This window comes from Lepus europaeus, chromosome 22, assembly GCF_033115175.1.
Source record: "Lepus europaeus isolate LE1 chromosome 22, mLepTim1.pri, whole genome shotgun sequence".
NCBI lineage: Eukaryota > Metazoa > Chordata > Mammalia > Lagomorpha > Leporidae > Lepus > Lepus europaeus.
This window is the reverse complement of record NC_084848.1, coordinates 442764-463620: the sequence shown is the minus strand read 5'-3', so window position 1 is coordinate 463620 and position 20857 is coordinate 442764. Positions and strand designations below refer to the sequence as shown.

At 62.2% G+C, this 20857-nt stretch overlaps 1 pseudogene and 1 gene segment (V, D, J or C); both read right to left on the bottom strand.

Annotated features, from left to right (window-relative positions):
• Window positions 1–1717: 1717 nt before the first annotated feature.
• On the bottom strand, window positions 1718–9585 carry LOC133751722 (Ig alpha chain C region-like; annotated as a pseudogene).
• A 157-nt stretch (window positions 9586–9742) lies between these two features.
• Window positions 9743–20725, bottom strand: LOC133751721 (Ig alpha chain C region-like). The segment is given in 6 exon segments: window positions 9743–10140; window positions 10320–10652; window positions 10803–11117; window positions 16951–17099; window positions 18663–18852; window positions 20713–20725. Coding segments are annotated over 6 exon segments (1398 nt in total).
• Between the last annotated feature and the right edge of the window lie 132 nt (window positions 20726–20857).

Below are 20857 nucleotides of genomic sequence, written 5' to 3'. Positions count from 1 at the left end.
CGGCCAGCGAAGGCCAGTAGCACAGCAGCCAGCAGAGTGGACCAGACATCCTCAGGTCCTGGGTCACTGATCTCTGTGTTAATTGGATTTGACCAGTTTGCCATTACTGGCACATCAATCATCTGTCCATCTATATGTTATATTTCTCTCATCTATCTTTTCACACGTCTATCAAGCTGTCATCCTCCATCCCTCCACGTATTCACCCCTCCCTGCATTTCCCTATCCATGTGTCCATCCATCCATACATCTATTCTCCCCCTTTCCCTCTTTTGTAGGAAGCTGCTCCTTTGGCTCAGTTCCTGGGCCTCATGGGGTGGCTGGGGCACTTGTGTGGGTACCATTTCCCCACCTGGTCTGATCCTCCCCCTGCAGCTCTTTGGGCCGGGACCCTCTGGGGAGAGAAGTAGCTGTGGGTGGCTCCTCTTCACCTGGGCCCTGAGGAGGGAGACATCCAGAGCCAGAGACCTCGGGAGGTCCCAAGGGCATCTGAGGCAAGAGCTGGGGCCCCGTGCCTGAGGGAGTCCTGGTGCCTGGGGTTTCTACAAGTACTGAGAGCTCCTGGGGTGCGAATCAGAAGCCCGAGGCTGAGGAGGGGCATGAGTGGGTGGTCTCTGTCCTGCCTCTCTCTGTGGTTTAGTTCAGACTGGTCTTGGAGGGGATTGGAGGGTTGAGTCTGGAGGCACAGCAGAGAGCAGGGCCTGCCTAGGGTGGACTGTGGACTGGTCCCAGTGCTGTGCAGGGCTGGACATTCAGAGAGGCCCAGAGAGGGCCAGCAGGGCCCTGGGCAGCAGGGCTGGGCCTGGGGAAACCCTCTGGGCCTTGGGCAGTGATGCCCCTGCCTTCCTGGAGCTGGGTCTGGGCTGTGAGCTCTCCTGCAGCTGAGGGGGACGTGTGTGAGCGTGTGTGCCCTGTGAGCACGTGTGCCAGTGCAGGCCCCAGAGAGCGTGGTGCGGGGTGGGGCCGGCTGTGTGCTCTGTGTGTGTCAGTGCTGTCTTGCACTGCTGGGTGGTGTCCGCCTGGGGCTGACCTTTGTCGGGCGGGGGTCTGCTGGGTCCCCTCTTCCCGGGGTCCCTGCACCCAGCCCCTGTTTCTCTCCCTCCCTCCCTCGTCCTCTGCACCAGGGCAATGGCTGCATCCCAGCCGCCCAGGACCTCCTGGTGGTGTCCACGGCTCTGGGCCCCGACCTGAGCTGTGCCTGCACTGCCTCAGAATCCACCCCGGCTCAGCCTCACCTCTCACTGCTGCCTCCAGACACGCTCACTCCAGACACGCTCACTCCAGACACACTCCCTCCAGACACGCTCACTCCAGACACGCTCACTCCCAGACACACTCACTCCCAGACACGCTCACTCCCTGACACGCTCACTCCCAGACACACCTCCCTCCCAGACACGCTCACTCCAGACACGCTCACTCCCTGACACGCTCACTCCAGACACACTCACTCCAGACACGCTCACTTCCAGACACACTCACTCCCAGGCACGTTCACTCCCAGACACGCTCACTCCCAGACACCCTCACTCCAGGCACATCACTCCCAAGGGACCTGTGCTCACACTCACGCTCACATGCCCACTCACGGGCACCATGCATGATGTCCCCTCCAGGTACCCAAGGCCCCAGCTCCTAGGTCCGGGGCCACTCCCCCTCCCGCCCAGTGGCTGCAGCCCCGAGGAGACAGACAGGCACAATGAACCCGCAGGGCTGCTGGGGGCGAGCACGGAGTTTATTCAGGGCACGGCCAGGGGCTCAGTAGCACACGCCTTCCACGTCTGCCACGACCACAGACACGTTGACGTGGGTGGGTTTACCCGCCAGGCGGTCGATGGTCTTCTGGGTGAAGTGCTCGGCCAGCCCCTCATGGCCCACCACGCAGGAGAAGCTGTCCCCCTGGTTCCAGTCCTCGGCCAACACGCGCAGCAGGCTGGTGACGGCGTAGGTGGTGGGTTCCTGGCCGGGCTCGGGCAGGGGCTTCCACACCAGGTATCTGTCCTGGGAAATCTCCTGGCCCTGGTGTCTCCAGGACACCAGCATGTCCTTGGGGCTGAAGCCCCGCACCAGGCAGGTCAGTGTCACCAGCTCGTTCAGGGCCAGCTCCTCTGTCGGCGGTGGCAGTAGGTGGACCTGGGGCGGGGTGACGATGCCTGGAAGGGGGAGAGTGAGGTCAGGGCGGCAGGGGAGGACTGAGCCCTTCTGTGCTCCTTGCTGGCCTCAGTTTCCCTCTGTGAGCTGGGAAATGAGCCTCAGAGCCCAGGAGGGGGGGGGAAGAGTCAGGCCGGGATGAGGAGAGCAGCCCATTGCCCAGGGGTGGGGTCAGGCCCACCTCTGCTGATGGTGGCTGTCAGGGAGCCGCCCTCTATCTCAGGGTGGGTGACTGTGCAGGTGAACTCTGTCCCCGCACTCTAGGGCTCCGCACAGCCGGGCAGCACGCTGGACACACTGTAGCAGCCGCAGGGGTCACGCTGGGCGCTCTGCTGGACGGGTTTGTTCCCGTTTGTGGGCTCCCAGGTGAAGACGGCGTCCTCGGGGTTCAACAGGCCGCTCAGGGTGCAGGTGAGGCTGGCCTTCGAGTCCAGGAGCAGGTCCCCGAGGTCTGGCCGCTGCAGGGACAGGCCGGGCTGGCAGTGGGCGGTGAAGCGGCTACGGCTGATGGCGGGGCAGTTTGTGCAGGGGTCCTCTGAAGCAGAGAAGGTGGACTTGTCAGTGCCCAGCCCAGCCCAGCCCAGCGCAGTCGAGCCCAGCCCAGTTAGTTCACCCAGTCCAGTTCATCCCAAGCAAGCCCCTCCCAGCAGAGTTCAGCCCAGCCCAGTTCAGCCCAGCTCAGTCATGCTCAGCCCATTGATTGCAATCGAGCTGTGCAGGACTCAGCTCAGTTCAGCCCAGCCCAGTTCAGCAGGGGGTGGGCGTCCATCAGGTTCCCCACGTCCTCCTCTGCTCCTCTCTGTCCCAGCACAGCCCACGTCTAGATCAGCCGGCAGGGCTCTTGGCACTACGTCCCTGGGACTCGTCTCACCCTGACTGAGTTGGGCTCTGCCGGGCTCAGCCCCCCGAGCCCAGCCTCTCCCAGACAGTGGCTGTGTCCTGCCTGTGGCCGGCTGGGCTCCTGGCCGTGGTCTCCCTCTCCCTGCATTCTGTGCTGATGCCTGTTCTCCCTCTGCCCCCAGGAGCCTCAGGACCAGCCTGGCGGCAACTGCCCCTGTGCACAGGGGCAGAGTCCCGTGGACCCAGCTGTCTGGGCTGCTGGAGGAGCACCATGGAGGGTCAGGTCTCCCTGGCCAGGCTGCCCTGCACTGCGGGTCCACGCCTGGGCCAGAGCTCCCCATCTGCACCCTCTGCTGCTGGCCCAGAGGGGCCGAGTGGAGTGGGAGCCAGGCCTAGTCCGGGCCCCTCCTGGAGAGCTGTGCACCTGCTCTGGGTCTTTGTCCATGGCTGGGCTGGGGCTGGCTGCTGAGTGCAGACTGGGGAGGGTTGCGTGACTGTGGGTCTGGCCCCACGTTGGGGTCACTCACCACTTCCTGTCCCAGCCGACAGTGCAGCTCATCTCCACGTCATGTCTGGTCTGTGGTCTGTCTGTGGTGGGGACAGGTGTGTGTGGCCTGTGTCTTGTGACCCCAGGGACCATGGAAGGACGAGGGCTCCCTCCACGTGGTTGGCCACAGGATGGGCTGGGGGCTGAGGTACAGGGAAAGTGCATGGGGACCTCGTGGCCGTGCGTCTTAGTCATTTGTGGCTGCTGCAACAAAAGGCACAGATGGGCAGGCTTCTCCAGAAGGCACTGATTTCTCCCAGGTCTGCAGGCTGGAGCCAGCGTCAGGGAGGGGATTCTCCCAGTGTGCACGCCTGGACAGAGAGAGAGAGAGAGAGGGCGAGCCAGAGAGATCAATCTGGATGCCCCATGTGGAGGGAGAGAGAGAGAGAGAGACAGAAAGACAGAGAGAGAGACAGAGAGACAGAGAGAGACAGAAAGAGAGAGAACAGTCAGTGCACCTCGCGTGGATAGAGAGAGGGTGCCAGGCTGCTTTGGGTGCTGCTCCCAGCTCACGCTCAGAGGGCCAGGGGGAAGCCCTGGGTCAGGCAGCCGACGACCACGGTCTCTCCCGACAGAGGACAGGGGAGGCTCAGGGGGAATAAGGTGGGGCTTTTCGTGGGATCTCAACACAGGACGCGCTGTGAGACTGTAGAAACCAGATGGCGGCAACCCCAGAGTGCAGGGCAGGTGATATTCCAGTGTCCATGTTCACAGTTCTTCACCTTCACTTGTGGGCTGTATTTCATTGTGTGTACATGTGTAGTATTATACAGCATACATGTGGTTTGTATTTAACGGTGTGTGTGCGGGTATTTTGCAGAGTATGTGTGTGTGTTATTTTATGGTATATGTGGCTGTATTTTGTGGTGTATGTGTGTGTGGTATATCTTGGTATGTGTGGGCTGTATTTCATGGTGTGTGTTTGGCACTTCATGGTGTACTTGTGGGCTGTATTTCATTGTGTACGTTTGTGTGGAATATCATTGTGTACATGTGGGCTGTATTCATGGTGTATTTGTGTGTGGTATTTCTTGGGATATAAGGGCTGTATTTCACGGTGTATGTATGTGTCGTATTTCATGGTGTACTTGTGGGTTGTATTTCACGGTGTACATGTGTGTGTGGTATTTCATGGTGTACCTGTGTGTGGTATTACATGGTTTATGTGTGTGTGGTATTTCATGGTGTACATGTGGGCTGTATTTCTTGGTATACCTGTGTGTGGTATTTCATGGTACACATGTGTGTGGTATTTTGTGGTGTACAGGTGGGCTGTATTTTGTGGTGTATGTGTGTGTGGTATTACATGGTACATGTCAGCGGTATTTCATGTTGTATGTGTGTGTGGTATTTGATGGTGTACCGTGTGTGTGGTATTTCATGGTACACATGTGTATGGTTTTTTGTGGTACATGTGGGCTGTATTTCATGGTGTACGTGTGTGTGGTAGTTCATGGTGTGTGTAGTGATGGTAGTTTGTGGTGCACAGGAAGCACATTTTCTTTGTCCAGTCTTCTGTCCGTGCACACCTACGTTGAGTCCTGGGTCGTTTCCTTTGGGTAAGGACCTGGGAACCGGACCAGTTGTTTGCGAGACAACCATCTGCTCTGTACCCGTCAGTCTGATTGACACTCCTGCCAGCCACGTGCAAGGAGTCCCTTGGCTCCTCCTCCTCCCTAACGCTTACCTTTGCTCTTTTGGACAGGGCCACCTTGATATTGCGAGGTGGGGTCTCACGGTGAGTTCATGTGCGTTTCCATGGAGGCCAGCTTGATGGCAAGGCTGCCACGGGTGTCCACTCAGGCCCACCCCTCCAGCCCAGGCAGAGCTGGAATTTTTTTTAACATTTATTTATTTATTTGCAAGTCAGAGTTACACAGAGAGAGATGGAGAGGCAGAGGGAGAGAGAGAGAGAGAGAGAGAGAGAGATCTTCCAATCAATGGTTCACTCCCAATTGGCCTCAATGGCAGGAGCTGTGTCAATCCGAAGCTAGGAGCCAGGAGCTTCTTCCGGGTCTCCCACACGAGTGCAGGGGCCCAAGGCCGTGGGCTATAGTCCACTGCTTTCCCAGGCCATAGCAGGGAGCTGGATTGGAAGTGGAGCAGCCGGGTCTTGAACTGGCGCCCATATAGGATTCCCGTGCATCAGTCCAGGGTGTTAATCTGCTGCGCCAGAGTGCTGGCCCCAGAGCTGGAATCTTACTGGAGGGCAGCTCCCGATGAAGGAGCAGCTTTGGGAGCCTGCGGCACTTCGTGTCCCATGTGGGGCCACGGCTCCGTGGCAGAGGCTGCCCTGAGCTGGAAGCAGCACAGCTCCTCTTGGACGTGGTGGCAGCACTGGCGAGGCCTGGGTCTGGAGCACCAGAGGCTCCCAGGTGCGCAGCCACAGGCTCTGGCGGACTCGGGGAGCAGGCAGACAGCAGGAGGAGGACGGATTGTATGGCCAGTGTTTACGAGCAGGAATCAGTGCTCAGGGGCGGCCCCGAGCTCGGGACCAGGACTGAATAACCTGACCTCCGCTCGCTGACCAGTTAGAGGGGCAGTGACCTGGAGCTTGGGTTATTGACCAGGGCCACCGCCTGTGTTCAGGACCCAACTCAGTACCTGAAGCAGGGCTCAGCAGTAGCCCCAGGGAGCAGTGGGCAAACGCCGGGTCCAGAACTCAGGGGCGGGGAGCTGTAACCAGTGACAGGGTCAGGACAGGTGCAGGGCCCAGGACCAGGGCTGAGTGACCAGAACCAGGACCCAGTGAGCATAACCAGGCTCCGTGATCAGCATCAGGGCTCCGTGTGCAGAACGAGGGATGAATGACCAGGACCAGGGCCCAGTGCCCCTGACACATTCCAAGGCGACTTCCAGGGTGGTATCCCCCTGAGCCCTCCCAGGGAAACACTGGTCTTGGACTTGAGCCTCCTGCAGGGTCAGGCCGTGTCTGGGGCACCGCGTCCAGTCCCTGCTGAAGTCCCTGTGGTGGAGTGGCAGGCGTCTCCCAGTCTGCAGCCACCGTGACTCCCTGAGCCATCGTCGAGCAGAGCGAGAACATTCGTCTGGGAAGGGTTGAGTGCACCTGGCAGGTGGATGGGGGCTCAGCTGCTTCATGGAGGGCTGGGCTCTGGCATGCAGAGCTGGCTTCCCAGGGGCTCTTGCACGCTTCCCTCCTGCAGAGACAGGGGCAGCTGAGGGTGGGCGGTGTCCTCACCGCTCTCCCCTGTCCCAGCCCGGGCCTGGCTCCCGGGAGCCTTGGTGGAATCCTCAGCTCTTGCACCCGGGGACGCCCCCACCCTGACCCCAGGGCACCCATGTCCCAGTTCCTGCAGGGACCCGTGTGCCCCTCTATGGCAGGAGCAGTCACCTCTCCTTGGCCGGTTCCCCCCTTCTCAGGGCATCCCCACACCTGTGCCTCAGTACTGGGGTCCCTCTTTGCTGCCAGGTGGGCCCCGGATGCTGGTCACGGTCAGAGCTGTGCTGTAGAACAGGCTCAGCAGGAAGAGAGTGAGGAGGGTGACGGTGGTGGGCCACAGGCTGTCACCGGGGGCCTCCTCCTCCAGGCTGTCCTGTGTCAGATCCAGAGCCACACAGGGCAGGGGCTCCTGACAACCTGCAAGACACAGAAGGCCTGCCAGGACCTGGACTGTGTGGGTGGGGCCTGGCCCAAGCCCTTCCCTCGCACGCCTCCTCATGGGCCGGGGGTGCAGTGGTGTGGTCTCTATGGGGTCTGAGGATGAGAGCAGGGCCCATGGGCGTTGTCCCCTTGCAAGTGTCTTAGCCCAGCCGGCAGGACAGGAGGCTGGGCAGTCTCCTTGCTGGTCCAGGGAAGGTGTGGCCGGAGCCCTGCTGGCCTGGGCTGAGCCACATACTCAGTGTCTCCTGCCTAAGCCCTGCTCTTGGGCTGGCCTTGGCCAGGACCTGGGTCCAGAGAGGACCAGGCACACCCTCAAGGGTCTGAGCCTGAGGTTCATTGTGCCCAGGGCATGACCAGTGACCATGGTGTGAGCAGAGCCTCTGTTCTTCCCCAGGGAATGTGGCTGAGTGATGACAAATAGAAGGCCAAACAGCACGGTGGACCAGAGGACCCCAGGGTCCTAGGTATTGATATCTGTGTTAAATTGGGGTCAAACCAGTTTGTCATTTGTGGTACATCAATCATCTATTTCAATACATTACATTTCTATCCATCTATCTTTTCACACATCTATCAAGCTGTCATTCTTCCATCCAATCACATACATACCCCTCCCTGCATTTTCCTATCTTCCTATCCTTCCATCCAGGCATCCACTCACTCATCTGTCTGTCAATCCATTCGTCAATCCATCCTTCCGTGCATCTACCCTCCCACACACCCACCTCTGCATCCAACTAAATATCCATCCATCTGTCTGCCTACCTATCCGTCCATCACTGTAACCAGCCACTGTCCAATTATCCTTCCATCGTCTATCTGTCTACCTGTCCATCACCTGATCCATCCCTCTACCTGTCCATCCATCCATCCATCCACCTATCCATGGTCCACTATGTCATGGGGTCAATGGCTTAACTGTCTGCTCTCCATCTATTAATTCTCCCCCTTTAACTCTTTCTTAGGAAGCTGCTCCTTTGGCTCAGTTCCTTGGACCCATGGGGTGGCTGGGGTACTTGTGTGTTCCTCCTCCTTTAGCTCTTTGGATGTGACCCTCTGTTGAGAGACATGGTTCTGTGTGAGGCTCCTCTTCACCTGGGCCCTGATAAGGGAGGCGGCCAGAGCCAGAGCCCTGGGAGGCCCCAAGGGAAACTAAAGCGAGATCAGGGGTCCTGTGCCTTGTGAAGTCCTGGTGCCCGGGGTTCCTACATTGGTCTGGGACTGTTCTGAAGCTCCTGGGGTGTGAATCAGAAGCCCGAGGCCTGAGGAGGGTTCTGAGTGCGTGGTCTCTGTCCTGCCCCACTCCACATGTGGTTTGGTTCAGACTTGGGCTCGGGAGGGGATTGGAGGGTTGAGTCTGGTGCCCCAGCAGGGAGCAGGGCCTGCCTAGGGTGGCTGTGGACTGGTCCCTGAGCTGTGCAAGGCTGGACATCAGGGAGGCCCAGAGAGGGCCAGCAGGGGCCTGGGCAGCAGGGCTGGGCCTGGGGAAACCCTCTGGGCCTTGGGCGGGGACGCCCTGCCTTCCTGGAGCTGGGTCTGGGCTGTGAGCTCTCCTGCAGCTGAGGGGGACGTGTGTGAGCGTGTGTGCCCTGTGAGCACGTGTGCCGTGTGCAGGCCCCAGAGAGCGTGGTGTGGGGTGGAGCCTGCTGTGTGCCCTGTGTGTGTCAGTGCTGTCCTGCACTGCTGGGTGTTTTCTGTCTGCGGCTGAGCTCTATGGTCTGGGGGGCCTCCTGTCGGGTCCCCTCTTCCCGGGGTCCCTGCACCCAGCCCCTGTTCCTCCCCCTCCCTCCCTCATCCTCTGCACCAGGGCAATGGCTGCATCCCAGCCGCCCAGGACCTCCTGGTGGTGTCCACGGCTCTGGGCCCCGACCTGAGCTGTGCCTGCACTGCCTCAGAATCCACCCCGGCTCAGCCTCACCTCTCACTGCTGCCTCCAGACACGCTCACTCCAGACACGCTCAGTCCCAGACACGCTCACTCCAGACACGCTCACTCCCAGACACACCTCCCTCCCAGACACGCTCACTCCCAGACATGCTCACTCCCAGACACGCTCACTCCCAGACACGCTCACTCCCAGACACACTCCCAGACACGCTCACTCCCAGGCACGCTCACTCCCAGACACACTCCCAGACACTCTCACTCCCAGGCACGCTCACTCCCAGACACACTCACTCCCAGACACGCTCACTCCCAGACACACTCCCAGACATGCTCACTCCCAGGCACGCTCACTCCCAGACACACTCACTCCCAGACACGCTCACTCCCAGGCACACTCACTCACAGACACACTCACTCCCAGGCACGCTCACTCCCAGACACGCTCACTCCCAGGCACACTCACTCACAGACACCCTCACTCCCACAGGCACCTTTGCTCACACTCACGCTCCCATGCACACTCACGGGCAACATGCATGATGTCCCCTCCAGGTGGCCGAGGCCCAGCTCCTAGGTCTGGGGTTACTCCCCCTCCCCGCCCTGTGGCTGCAGCCCCCGAGGAGACAGACAGGCATAATGAACCCGCAGGGCTGCTGGGGGCGAGCACGGAGTTTATTCAGGGCACGGCCAGGGGCTCAGTAGCACACGCCTTCCACGTCTGCCACGACCACAGACACGTTGACGTGGGTGGGTTTACCCGCCAGGCGGTTGATGGTCTTCTCGGTGAAGTGCTTGGCCAGGCCCTCATGGCCCACCACGCAGGAGTAGCTGTCCCCCTGGTTCCAGTCCTCGGCCAACACGCGCAGCAGGCTGGTGACGGCGTAGGTGGTGGGTTCCTGGCCGGGCTCGGGCAGGGGCTCCCACACCAGGTAGCTGTCTTTGGGGACCACCGGGGTGCCATTGTGTGACCAGGACACCAGCACGTCCTTGGGGCTGAAGCCCTGCACCAGGCAGGTCAGTGTCACCTGTTCGTTGAGGGCCAGCTCCTCGGTCGGCGGCGGCAGCAGGTGTACCTGGGGCGGGGTGAGGCTGCCTGGAAGGGGGAGAGTGGGGTCAGGGCGGCAGGGGTGGACCGAGCTCTACTGTCTCGCACGCCGGCCTCAGTTTCCCTCTGTTTTCCAGGGAGGGAGCCTCAGAGCCCAGGAGTGGAGGGAGAAGTTATACCCGGGGATGAGGAGAGGAGCCCATTGCCGGGGGTGGGGTCAGGCGCACCTCTGCTGATGGTGGCTGTCAGGGAGCCGCCCTCTATCTCAGGGTGGGTGACTGTGCAGGTGAACTCTGTCCCCGCACTCCAGGGCTCCGCACAGCCGGGCAGCACGCTGGACACACTGTAGCAGCCGCTGAGGTCTCGCTGGGCACTCTGCTGGACGGGTTTGTTCCCGTCTGTGGGCTCCCAGGTGAAGACGGCGCCCTCGGGGTTCAACAGGCCTCTCAGGGTGCAGGTGAGGTTGGCTTCTGAGTCCAGGAGCAGGTCCCCGAGGTCTGGCCGCTGCAGGGACAGGCTGGGCTCCCCGCAGGAGGTGGGGGGGCAGGGGCAGTGGCAGTCTGAACATGCGGAAACACAGAGGGCCACATCCGTCAGTGTGCAGCTCGCTCATCCCTGGCCCAGGCTGCCCATCTGCCTCAGTCGTTGTGGCGTGGCTAGGCAGCCCACTCTGCAGCCTCCCCCACCCCCCGCCCAGCCTGCCCTCTGACCTAGACAGGGCACTTCCAGATCCTGGCCCTCGTCGTAGTTGTGCTCCACTTGGCAGGTCACACTGTCACCTCCAAGACACTGCGTGGCTGGCAGGCTCAGCTGGCTGCACGTGGTGTACAGGCTGGAAGTGGCAGACTGGAAAGGCGGGAAGGTGAAGGTGCTCACGTTCTCCTCGCTGACGGTCCAGTTCACACTCAGAGGGCCCAGCGGGAAGAAGCCCCGGATCAGGCAGCCGACGACCACAGTCTTTGAATTCCCGTTTGACACAGGTGGGAAGAAGTTCAGTGGGAAGAGGCTGGGGGTGGTTGCGGGCACTGCAACACAGGACACGCTGTGAGACTGTCGAAATCACGAGGCTGCAACCCCAGACCGCCGTGGGAGCACAGGACCCCGCCTGCCTCATCACAGCCAAAACAAGGCCAGAGTGGGGAAGAGACCAGCCCAGGGTCACACAGCATCTGGGCCAGGACTGGGGCCAGAACTGTCAAGTTGGTTACTGCTGCCCTGTGTCTCCCAGGCTCCTCGGGGCTGAGCTGCTCAAGCTTGGCTGGCACTGAGACGTTGAGGGCCCCAGGCTCCCTGGCCTCAGGTCCCCTGGGCAGTGTGCACGGGGTGGGGGGATGAAGGGAGGAGGGGCCAGGCTGGCTGGAGCAGTGAAGCAGGCTGGGCCTGGTGAAGGCCGAGGGGACGCAGAGGTGGGGCCCAGCTCTGTGCCCAGCTTGCACTGCCCTTGTCAGGGTCCCAGACCCTCGCCCGGGCCCCACATCCCCACACTGGCCCCCCCACCCCCATGAGCAGCAGTCCACAGTCCTCATGGGCACCAGGGCTCCAATGCCAAGGAGCGCTTGTTCCTGGAGCTCTGACCACACGGCCGCCTCCTGCCCAGGACATCTCTGAGTCCTGCAGGACAGAGGTGACCGACAGCGCCCAGAGCCACAGGCTCCGCCCTAGGAGCACAGGCGCCCCCTACTGCACTAGGGCTCAGGTCTTCAATGGTTTTCATGCCTGGAACCCCACACCTGGGAACCAGCTTAGCCCCAGACACAGGCTTTGCACTCCCCCAGAGGCCTCAGAGACTGCTCAGCTCAGCTCAGCCCGCCCAGCCCTCGCTGTCCGGCTCAGCCCTGCTCAGCTCAGCTCAGCTCAACTCAGCCCAGCTTCGTCCACCCACGCTCAGCTCAGCAGACCGGATCCGTTCAACACAGCCCAGCTCATCCCAGCTCCGCCAGCTCAGCCCAGCCAGGCTCATTCTGCCCAGCCCAGCCCAGCCAAGCCCAGGTAGATCAGCCAGCCCAGTTCAGTCTGGCTCAGTTCAACTCAGCCCAGCTTAGCCTAGCTCCACCTAGCTCAGTCTATCCAAGCTCCATCCAGCACAGGTCACCTTAGCCAGCTCAGCCCAGCCCAGCCCAGTTAGGTCACCTCACTCCTGCTCAGCCCAGCCCAGCCCAGTTCAGCCCAGCCCAGCCCAGCTCAGTGCAGCCCAGCCCAGCTCAGCCCAGCCCAGCCCAGATCAGCTCAATCCAGCTCAGCCCAGCTCAGTTCAGCCCAGCCCAGCTCATCTCAGCCCAGGTCAGCCCAGCTCAGCTCAGCCCAGCTCAGCCCAGCCCAGCTCAGCTCAGCCCAGCTCAGCCCAGCCCAGCCCAGCTCAGTTCAGCCCAGCCCTGCTCAGCTCAGCCCAGCTCAGCCCAGCTCAGCCCAGCTCAGCCCAGCTCAGCCCAGCCCAGCCCAGCTCAGCCCAGCCCAGCTCAGCCCAGCCCAGTTCAGCTCAGCCCAGCTCAGCTCAGCCCAGCCCAGCTCAGCTCAGCCCAGCTCAGTTCAGCCCTGCACTGCTCACCCAGCCCAGGTCAGCTCTCAGCCCATACCAGGTCAGCTCAGCTCAGTTAAACTCAGATCAGCAGAACTTACTCCAGCTCAGCTCTTCACAGCCCAGCTAAGATCAGATTAGTCCAGGGCAACCCAGCCCAGGCCTTTCAGTCCAGCCTGCAGGGCTCAGCTCAGCCCAGCTGAGCCCAGCCCAGCCCAGCCCAGCTAAGTCTAGCTCAGTTGAGCCCAGTTCAGCAGGAGGTGGGTGTCCATCAGATTCCCTCGTCCTCCTTTCCCAGCTCAGCCACGTCTAGATCAGCCGGCAGGGCTCTTGGCACTGCCTCCCAGGGACTCAGCTCACCCTGACTGAGTTGGGCTCTGCCAGACTCAGCACCCGCAAACCCAGCATCTCCCGGCCAGTGGCTGTGTCCTGCCTGTGGCCGGCTGGGCTCCTGGCCGTGGTCTCCCTCTCCCTGCCCTCTGTGCTGATGCCTGTTCTCCCTCTGCCCCCAGGAGCCTCAGGACCAGCCTGGCTGCGACTGCCCCTGTGCGGAGATGCAGAGCCCCGGGGACCCACCTGTCTGGGCTGCTGGAGGAGCACCATGGAGGGTCAGGTCTCCCTGGCCAGGCTGCCCTGCACTGCGGGTCCACACCTGGGCCAGAGCTCCCCATCTGCACCCTCTGAAGCTGGCCAGAGGGGCTGAGTGGAGTGGGAGCCAGGCCTGGTCCGGCCCCTCTTGGAAAGTTGTGCACCTGCTCTGGGTCTTTGCCCATGGCTGGGCTGGGGCTGGCTGCTGACTGCAGGCTGGAGAGGGTTGCGTGACTGTGGGTCTGGCCTCAGGTTGGGGTCACTCAGCTGCCCACTTCCTGTCCCAGCAGACAGTATAGCTTGCCACCACGTCATGTCTGATCTGTGGTCTGTCTGTGGTGGGGACAGGTGTATGTGGTCTGTGCTCTGTGACCCAGGGACCATGAGAGATGAGGGCTCCATGTGGCCAGCCACAGGACGGGGCTGGGGGCTGAGGCCCAAATGGACACAGAAGCTCAGAGACACTGGGACAGGGATGGGGACAGAGAGCAGGGAGTGCTAGCCCAGGCCGAGAGAAAGCCCCGTTCACGGGAGGGTAGGGCACAGGGGACAGGGCTGCCATTGGGTCACAGGGTTGGTGCAGGGTGGGGACAGCCATTGTGCCGTGGGCCAGGCACCCCTGCACCTGTCAGCCCCACAGATAGCTGGGCCCTCACTGAAACCCCTGCAGCTCCAGCTCTGCTTCTCCCACTCGGGGTCTCTGGCCCATGGCAGGCAGAGGGCGATGCCGTTCCTGGCCCGGGCTCCCTGCATCCACCCCAGTCCCCCACCCATCTCTCTCCAGGCTGCTCTGTCTTCGTTACTGTCCCATCAGTGTTGCTGGCCCGGGTCTTCTCTCCTTAGGGTTCCGTAGCCACACTCAGATACCTGCATGTCCTCACCCAGGGAGCACCCAGTCGGGAGGGGAGCTGGGAGTGGCAGGTGAGGCAACAGGGGCTGCACACACCTGCCCAGCTCCACAGGTCTGGGTTGGCTGGGCTGAGTCCTGGGGCCTACCCAGAGGCAGGCCCGGAGCCCGGGAGCTGCAGGGCCAGGTTAGCAGGGCAGGGAGTGGCCTGGCCACAGGGACCGCGGCAGGTGTTGTGATGCCCTGCACTCTCAGCATGGCGTGCGTCTCAGACATTGCTGACTGCTGCAGCAAACACGGCGCAGACGGGCAGGCTTCAAAGAAGGCACTGATTTCTCCCAGTTCTGCAGGCTGGGGCCAGCGTAGGGCGTGTTCTTCTCCCAGTGTGCACACCTTGGCGAGGGGGTGGAGAGAGGGAGAGAGAGAGGGAGAGAGAGAGGGAGAGAGGGAGAGAGAGAGAGAGAGAGAGGGAGAGAGAGAGAGAGAGGGAGAAGGAGAGAGAGAGAGAGGGAGAGAGAGGGAGAGAGAGAGAGGGAGAGGGAGAGGGAGAGAGAGAGAGAGGGAGAGAGAGAGAGAGAGAGAGAGAGGGAGAGAGAGCACACCCTGGGTGTCCTCATCTGGACAGAGGGAGATCACTGCAGGTGTCGTCCCCTGGGCAGGGAGAGGTGCCAGGTCCCTCTGGGTGCTTCTCCTCAAGGCAGGGATCCCACTGTGGGCTCCACCCTGGTGACCCCCGACACCGCCCGGTGGGATCAGGGTTTGCCGAGTGGCAGAGTTGGGCCGTCCCCCACAGGGAACAGCTCCTCGGCGGCCAGCACTGCCACGGGAGCACACGCGCCGGCCCTGGGGGCGACAGGGGCTCTCCCACAAGCTACTGGCCTTGTTTGTTCTCGTCTGTCCTCAGGGGAGGGCGGCAGAGAGGGAGGAGGAGAGAGAGGAAGATCTTCCACCTGCTGTTGGCTCCCTGAGGCCCACAAGAGCCGGGACTGGGCAGGCTGAAGCCAGGACCTGGGCCTGGCTTGTGGGTGGCAGGGCCCAGGACTGGAGTCGTCACTGCTGCCTCCCAGGTGCAGGTAGTGGGAAGCTGGAATCGGAGGCGGAGCCAGGCCATGACCCAGGTGCTCCCATGTGGGCTGCGGGTGTCCCGAGGCAGCTTCACCTGCTGTGCCGCACACCTGCCCCCAGCCTGGGCTGTGCCAAGACCCAGGACGGAGGGCGGGAGTGATCTGGGGCGGCCGCAGCCCGAGGCTGGACACTGGTCTCCGGGCCTCGTCCGGTGGCCTTGTGCTCTGGGACCGAAGCAGCCCAGTGGAGAACAAAGGAAGTGTCATCTGCTCGGGGTCTGTCGGGGCCGCGACCCCGGAGACGTGGACTACACACTCGGAGATCTTACACCATGGTGGCTGTGTCCCCGGCTCGCTTGCTGGGACAGCTCTCCGAGCTCTCCTGTGGGTCAGGACTGATGCTGGTGCAGCAGGAGAGGGACCGGACAGCCTCAGGAAGCGCGGGTGACCCGGGAGCCATTGCAGCCCCGTGGTTTCCGTGGCGGAGCTGGTGGCCCAGGTCAGGCGAGGCCAGCAGAAGCCCAGGTGGGCAGGCCTTGGAGCTGCTCCAGCCAGGCCAGACTCCATGCCCCTGCACATTTCTTCTCTTTCCTCGTACTGCCTCTTTCCTTCCGTTTCCCCCGAGTTAAAACCCCAGCTCTTGGACTCTGGCAGCAGCATTTGAGGTCCCATTGAGCCTGTTGTCTCCCTGTGGGGGGCTCCGTGCTAGCTCCTCGCAGGCCGGGTTCCTGGACACCTGTGCCCGAGACCCCTCCTATGGATCCCAGAACCCCGGAGTGGGGATGGGGCGGGCAGCGGTCAGCCCGGACGGCCTCTGTGCTCCGTGGGCGTCCTGTGGGAACAAGGGGTCGGGCTGTGAGGGTGTCGCTGGGTCGTCAGCCGCAGTGGGCGTCCTGAGCTCATTCCTGTGTGTGGAGGGCGGGGTCCATGGGCGCGAGGAGCCCTCAGCAATAGCCTCCCTGGGAAGCAGTGGGCTGGCCTCCTGCAGCCCTGGTGGGGGAAGGGCCTGAGGCAGAAGGTGGGGCTGGAGGCGGGTCCTGCTGGCCTCCATCGGCCCCATGTCCTCGTGGTGGACCCGGGCAGGCCTCAGTCCCTGGCTGCCAGGTGGGACCCTGAGGCAGGGCTGTCCCTTGTTGTGTCCCTGGGGCCATTGCTGTCACTGGGCCCCTGTCCTGGGGGTCTCAGCACTGCCTGTGCATGGAGGTGGGAGGGAGTGGGGAGTGAGTCTGACGGGGGTGGACAGAGAGATTTTTCTAGATCGGCGTTGATTAGTGGCCTCTGTTCAAGGTCACTCTTCCATCAAAGCGGTGTAGTTTCGGGGGGAGGGGTCTGTGCTGCTGCCCTTCCCCTGCTGGTTGCAGCTCTGGAGCCCATGGGGTCCCCGGACCCCTGACCTGCAGCCCACAATGTTGTCCCGGTGAGACCCTTCCACGAGCCTTGAGCTGGTGCTCTGAGCAGAGCAGGGCTTTGGCTGCGGGGCCTGGGGGGGGGGGGTGTGTGTGTCGGGCTCGCTCAGCAGGGGTGAAGTGAGCACAGCTTTGGTTTTTCTCCTTAAAGATTTATTTATCTGAAGGCAGATTTGCAGAGAGAGAACGAGATCCTGTGTGCTGATTCCCTCCCAGAGGTCGCAGAGGCTGGGGCTGGGCCAGGCTGTGCCCTTCACTGTGCCCTGACACGGGCAGGGGGTGCTGGGGTGCGGTGGCAGTGCTAGCCCGGGTCCCCGTGGGTCTGCTGTGCTGTGGGTCAGTGCCCCAGGGACACGGCCTGGCTGAGACGGCCTGACCTGGTGGATGGCAGCGGGGCCTAGGCTGACCCTGGCAGAAGCCAGGCTGATCCCGGCTAACCTGAGCTCTTGGCCTTCCTGAGGCCTGGCTGGGGCTGGTGGTGGCGTCCGTGAGACCCTGGCCTGAGGTGCGAGGGCCCCACGGCCCCCACGGTGCTGTCCGTCCTTGCCCAGGCCTCGGGGCAATCTGGCCAGGCCTCCGTGGAGGGCCTGAGAGCAGGGGCTCAGCGGGGACACCTGGGCTGTGCCTGGGATGACTCAGCCGGCCCAGGGCTATTTTAGGGGTTTCAGCAGGTGCCCGGGCACAGGAAGCCGAGAGAGAGAAACACAGGGGAAAACAACACGACCGCCCGTCCCCCTGGTCCACCTGCGCTGCACCCCTGACCCGGGGCCCGCAGGCACTGAGTCCACCTCACGCAGCCCGGGCCTGGGCTTGTCCCCTCTCCACCCCTACAACCCCTCAGGGCCTGAGAGGACGGAGTGAGGAGTGAGGAGCGCGGCCGTTACTGCTCCCTGCAGTGGTGCCCGCCGGGGACTCCCTAAGGGCTGCGGCCTTCCTGCAGGCCACGTCCTAGAACGGTCAACACTCGGGGCTCAGGATGTGTGCGAAGGAGTCAGCGCCTCAGAGGGTGCAGATCCAGAGGAGTCCTGGTGTGCGCGATGGGGCCAGGCCCCAGGCTCAGGACCAGGCCCCAGGCTCAGGACCAGGGCTCAGAGATCTGGACAAGGGCCCAGTGAGCAGGACCATGGATCAGTGACCAGGACTAGGGCCCAGTGAACTGAATCAGTGCTCAGTTAAGAGGACAAGAGCTCAGTGGTAAGGACCAGGGCTCAGTGCTCAGGGTCAGGGATCAGTCCTCAGGACCAGGGATTAGTGATGAGGACCAAGGCTCAGTAACCAGGACCAGGGCTCAGTGTGGAAGACCAGGAATCAAAGATAAGGACCAGGATTCAGTGAGCAGGCACAGGGCAGAGTGCTTTGGACAAGGATCCATTGCTCAGGTCCAAGGCCCAGTAATCAGGACCAGGGCTCAGTGCGCAGGACCAGGGCTCAGTCGTCATGACCAGGGCCCAATATCCGATCCACATTCAGTCATCAAGATCAGGAATCAGATAATAGGACCAGGGCTCAGAGATAAGGACTAGGGCCCAGTGATCAGGACAAGGGCCCAGTTTTCAGGACCAGGGTCCAGTGCCTAGGACCAGTTCCATGGTCACTCCAGGGAGGCGTCCTCCTGAGCCCTCCCAGGTGAGGCACTGGTCTTGGACTTGAGCCTCCTGCATGGTCAGGCCGTGTCTGGGGCACTGCGTCCAGTCCATGCTGAAGTCCCTGTGGTGGAGTGGCAGGCGTCTCCCAGTCTGCAGCCACCGTGACTCCCTGAGCCATCGTCGAGCAGAGCGAGAACATTCGTCTGGGAAGGGTTGAGTGCACCTGGCAGGTGGATGGGGGCTCAGCTGCTTCATGGAGGGCTGGGCTCTGGCATGCAGAGCTGGCTTCCCTGGGGCTCTTGCACGCTTCCCTCCTGCAGAGACAGGGGCAGCTGAGGGTGGGCGGTGTCCTCACCGCTCTCCCCTGTCCCAGCCCGGGCCTGGCTCCCGGGAGCCTTGGTGGAATCCTCAGCTCCTGCACCCGGGGACGCCCCCACCCTGACCCCAGGGCACCCATGTCCCAGTTCCTGCAGGGACCCGTGTGCCCCTCTATGGCAGGAGCAGTCACCTCTCCTTGGCCGGTTCCCCCCTTCTCAGGGCATCCCCACACCTGTGCCTCAGTACTGAGGTCCCTCTTTGCTGCCAGGTGGGCCCCGGATGCTGGTCATGGTGAGAGCTGTGCTGTAGAACAGGCTCAGCAGGAAGAGAGTGAGGAGGGTGACGGTGGTGGGCCACAGGCTGTCGCCGGGGGCCTCCTCCTCCAGGCTGTCCTGTGTCAGATCCAGAGCCACACAGGGCAGGGGCTCCTGACAACCTGCAAGACACAGAAGGCCTGCCAGGACCTGGACTGTGTGGGTGGGGCCTGGGCCAAGCCCTTCCCTCCCACGCCTCCTCAGGGGCTGGGGGTGCAGTGGGGTCTCCTATGGGGTCTGATGACGAGAGCAGCACAGCGGACCAGATGTCCTCAGGCCCTGGTCATGGGTCTCTCAGTTTAATTGGAGTTGAGCCAGTTTGTCATATTCTGTTACATCAATCATGTACTCATCCTTCCCTCCATTTTCCTGTCCTTCTATCCATGCATACATCTAGCTCTCCCATAATCCATCCTTCCATGCATCCGTTCATTCATCTATGTATCGATCCATTCATCAATCCACACTTCCCTCCATCTACCCGCTTACGTATCCGTTATCAATGCATAACCAGCCACCTGTCCATCCATCCCTGGTCCACTATGTCATGGGGTCATTGGCTTATCTGTCTGCTCTCCATCTATTAATTCTTCCACTTTCCCTCTTTCTTAGGAAGCTGCTCCTTTGGCTCAGTTCCTGGCCCCCATGAGGTGGCTGGGGACTTGTGTGGGTACCATTTCCCCACCTGGCCTGTTTTTACCCTGAGCTCTTTGGGCTGGGACCCTCTGGGGAGAGAAGTGTCTGTGTGTGGAGCTCCACTTCACCTGGCCGCTGACAAGGGAGGCCGCCAAAGCCGAGTTCTGGGAGGCCTCAAGGGCATCTGAGGCAGGAGCAGGGGCCCCGTACCCGTGGGAGTCCTGGTGCCCGGGTTTCCTACACTGGTCTGGGACTGTGCAGGAGATCCTGGGGTGCGAATCAGAAGCCCGAGGCCTGAGGAGGGGCCTGTGTGGGTGGTCTCTGGCCTGCCCCTCCCTGCTTGTGTTTGGCTCAGACTCGGGCTCAGGAGGGGATTGGAGGGTTGAGTCTGGTGCCCCAGCAGGGAGCAGGGCCTGCCTAGGGTGCTGTGGACTGGTCTCTGAGCTGTGCGTAGCTGGACATTCTGGGAGGCCAGAGAGGGCCAGCAGGGCCCTGGGCAGCAGGGCTGGGCCTGGGGAAACCCTCTGGGCCTTGGGCGGGGACGCCCTGCCTTCCTGGAGCTGGGTCTGGGCTGTGAGCTCTCCTGCAGCTGAGGGGGACGTGTGTGAGCGTGTGTGCCCTGTGAGCACGTGTGCCGTGTGCAGGCCCCAGAGAGCGTGGTGCGGGGTGGAGCCTGCTGTGTGCCCTGTGTGTGTCAGTGCTGTCCTGCACTGCTGGGCGGTGTCCGCCTGGGGCTGACCTCTGTCGGGCGGGGGTCTGCTGGGCACCCTCTTCCCGGGGTCCCTGCACCCAGCCCCTGTTCCTCCCCCTCCCTCCCTCGTCCTCTGCACCAGGGCAATGGCTGCATCCCAGCCGCCCAGGACCTCCTGGTGGTGTCCACGGCTCTGGGCCCCGACCTGAGCTGTGCCTGCACTGCCTCAGAATCCACCCCGGCTCAGCCTCACCTCTCACTGCTGCCTCCCAGACACGCTCACTCCAGACACACTCACTCCCAGACACACTCACTCAGACATGCTCACTCCCAGACACGCTCACTCCAGACATGCTCACTCCAGACATGCTCACTCCCAGACACGCTCACTCCCAGACACGCTCACTCCAGACACGCTCACTCCCTGACACGCTCACTCCAGACATGCTCACTCCAGACACGCTCACTCCCTGACACGCTCACTCCCAGACACGCTCACTCCAGACACGCTCACTCCCTGACATGCTCACTCCCAGACACGCTCACTCCAGACACACTCACTCCCAGACAAGCTCACTCCCAGACACGCTCACTCCCAGACACGCTCACTCCCACAGGCACCTTTGCTTACACTCACACTCACATGCACACTCACGAGCACCATGCATGATGTCCCCTCCAGGTGGCCGAGGCCACAGATCCTAGGACCAGGGGCGCTCCCATCCCCGCCCTGTGGCTGCAGCCCCCGAGGAGACAGACAGGCACAATGAACCCGCAGGGCTGCTGGGGGCGAGCACGGA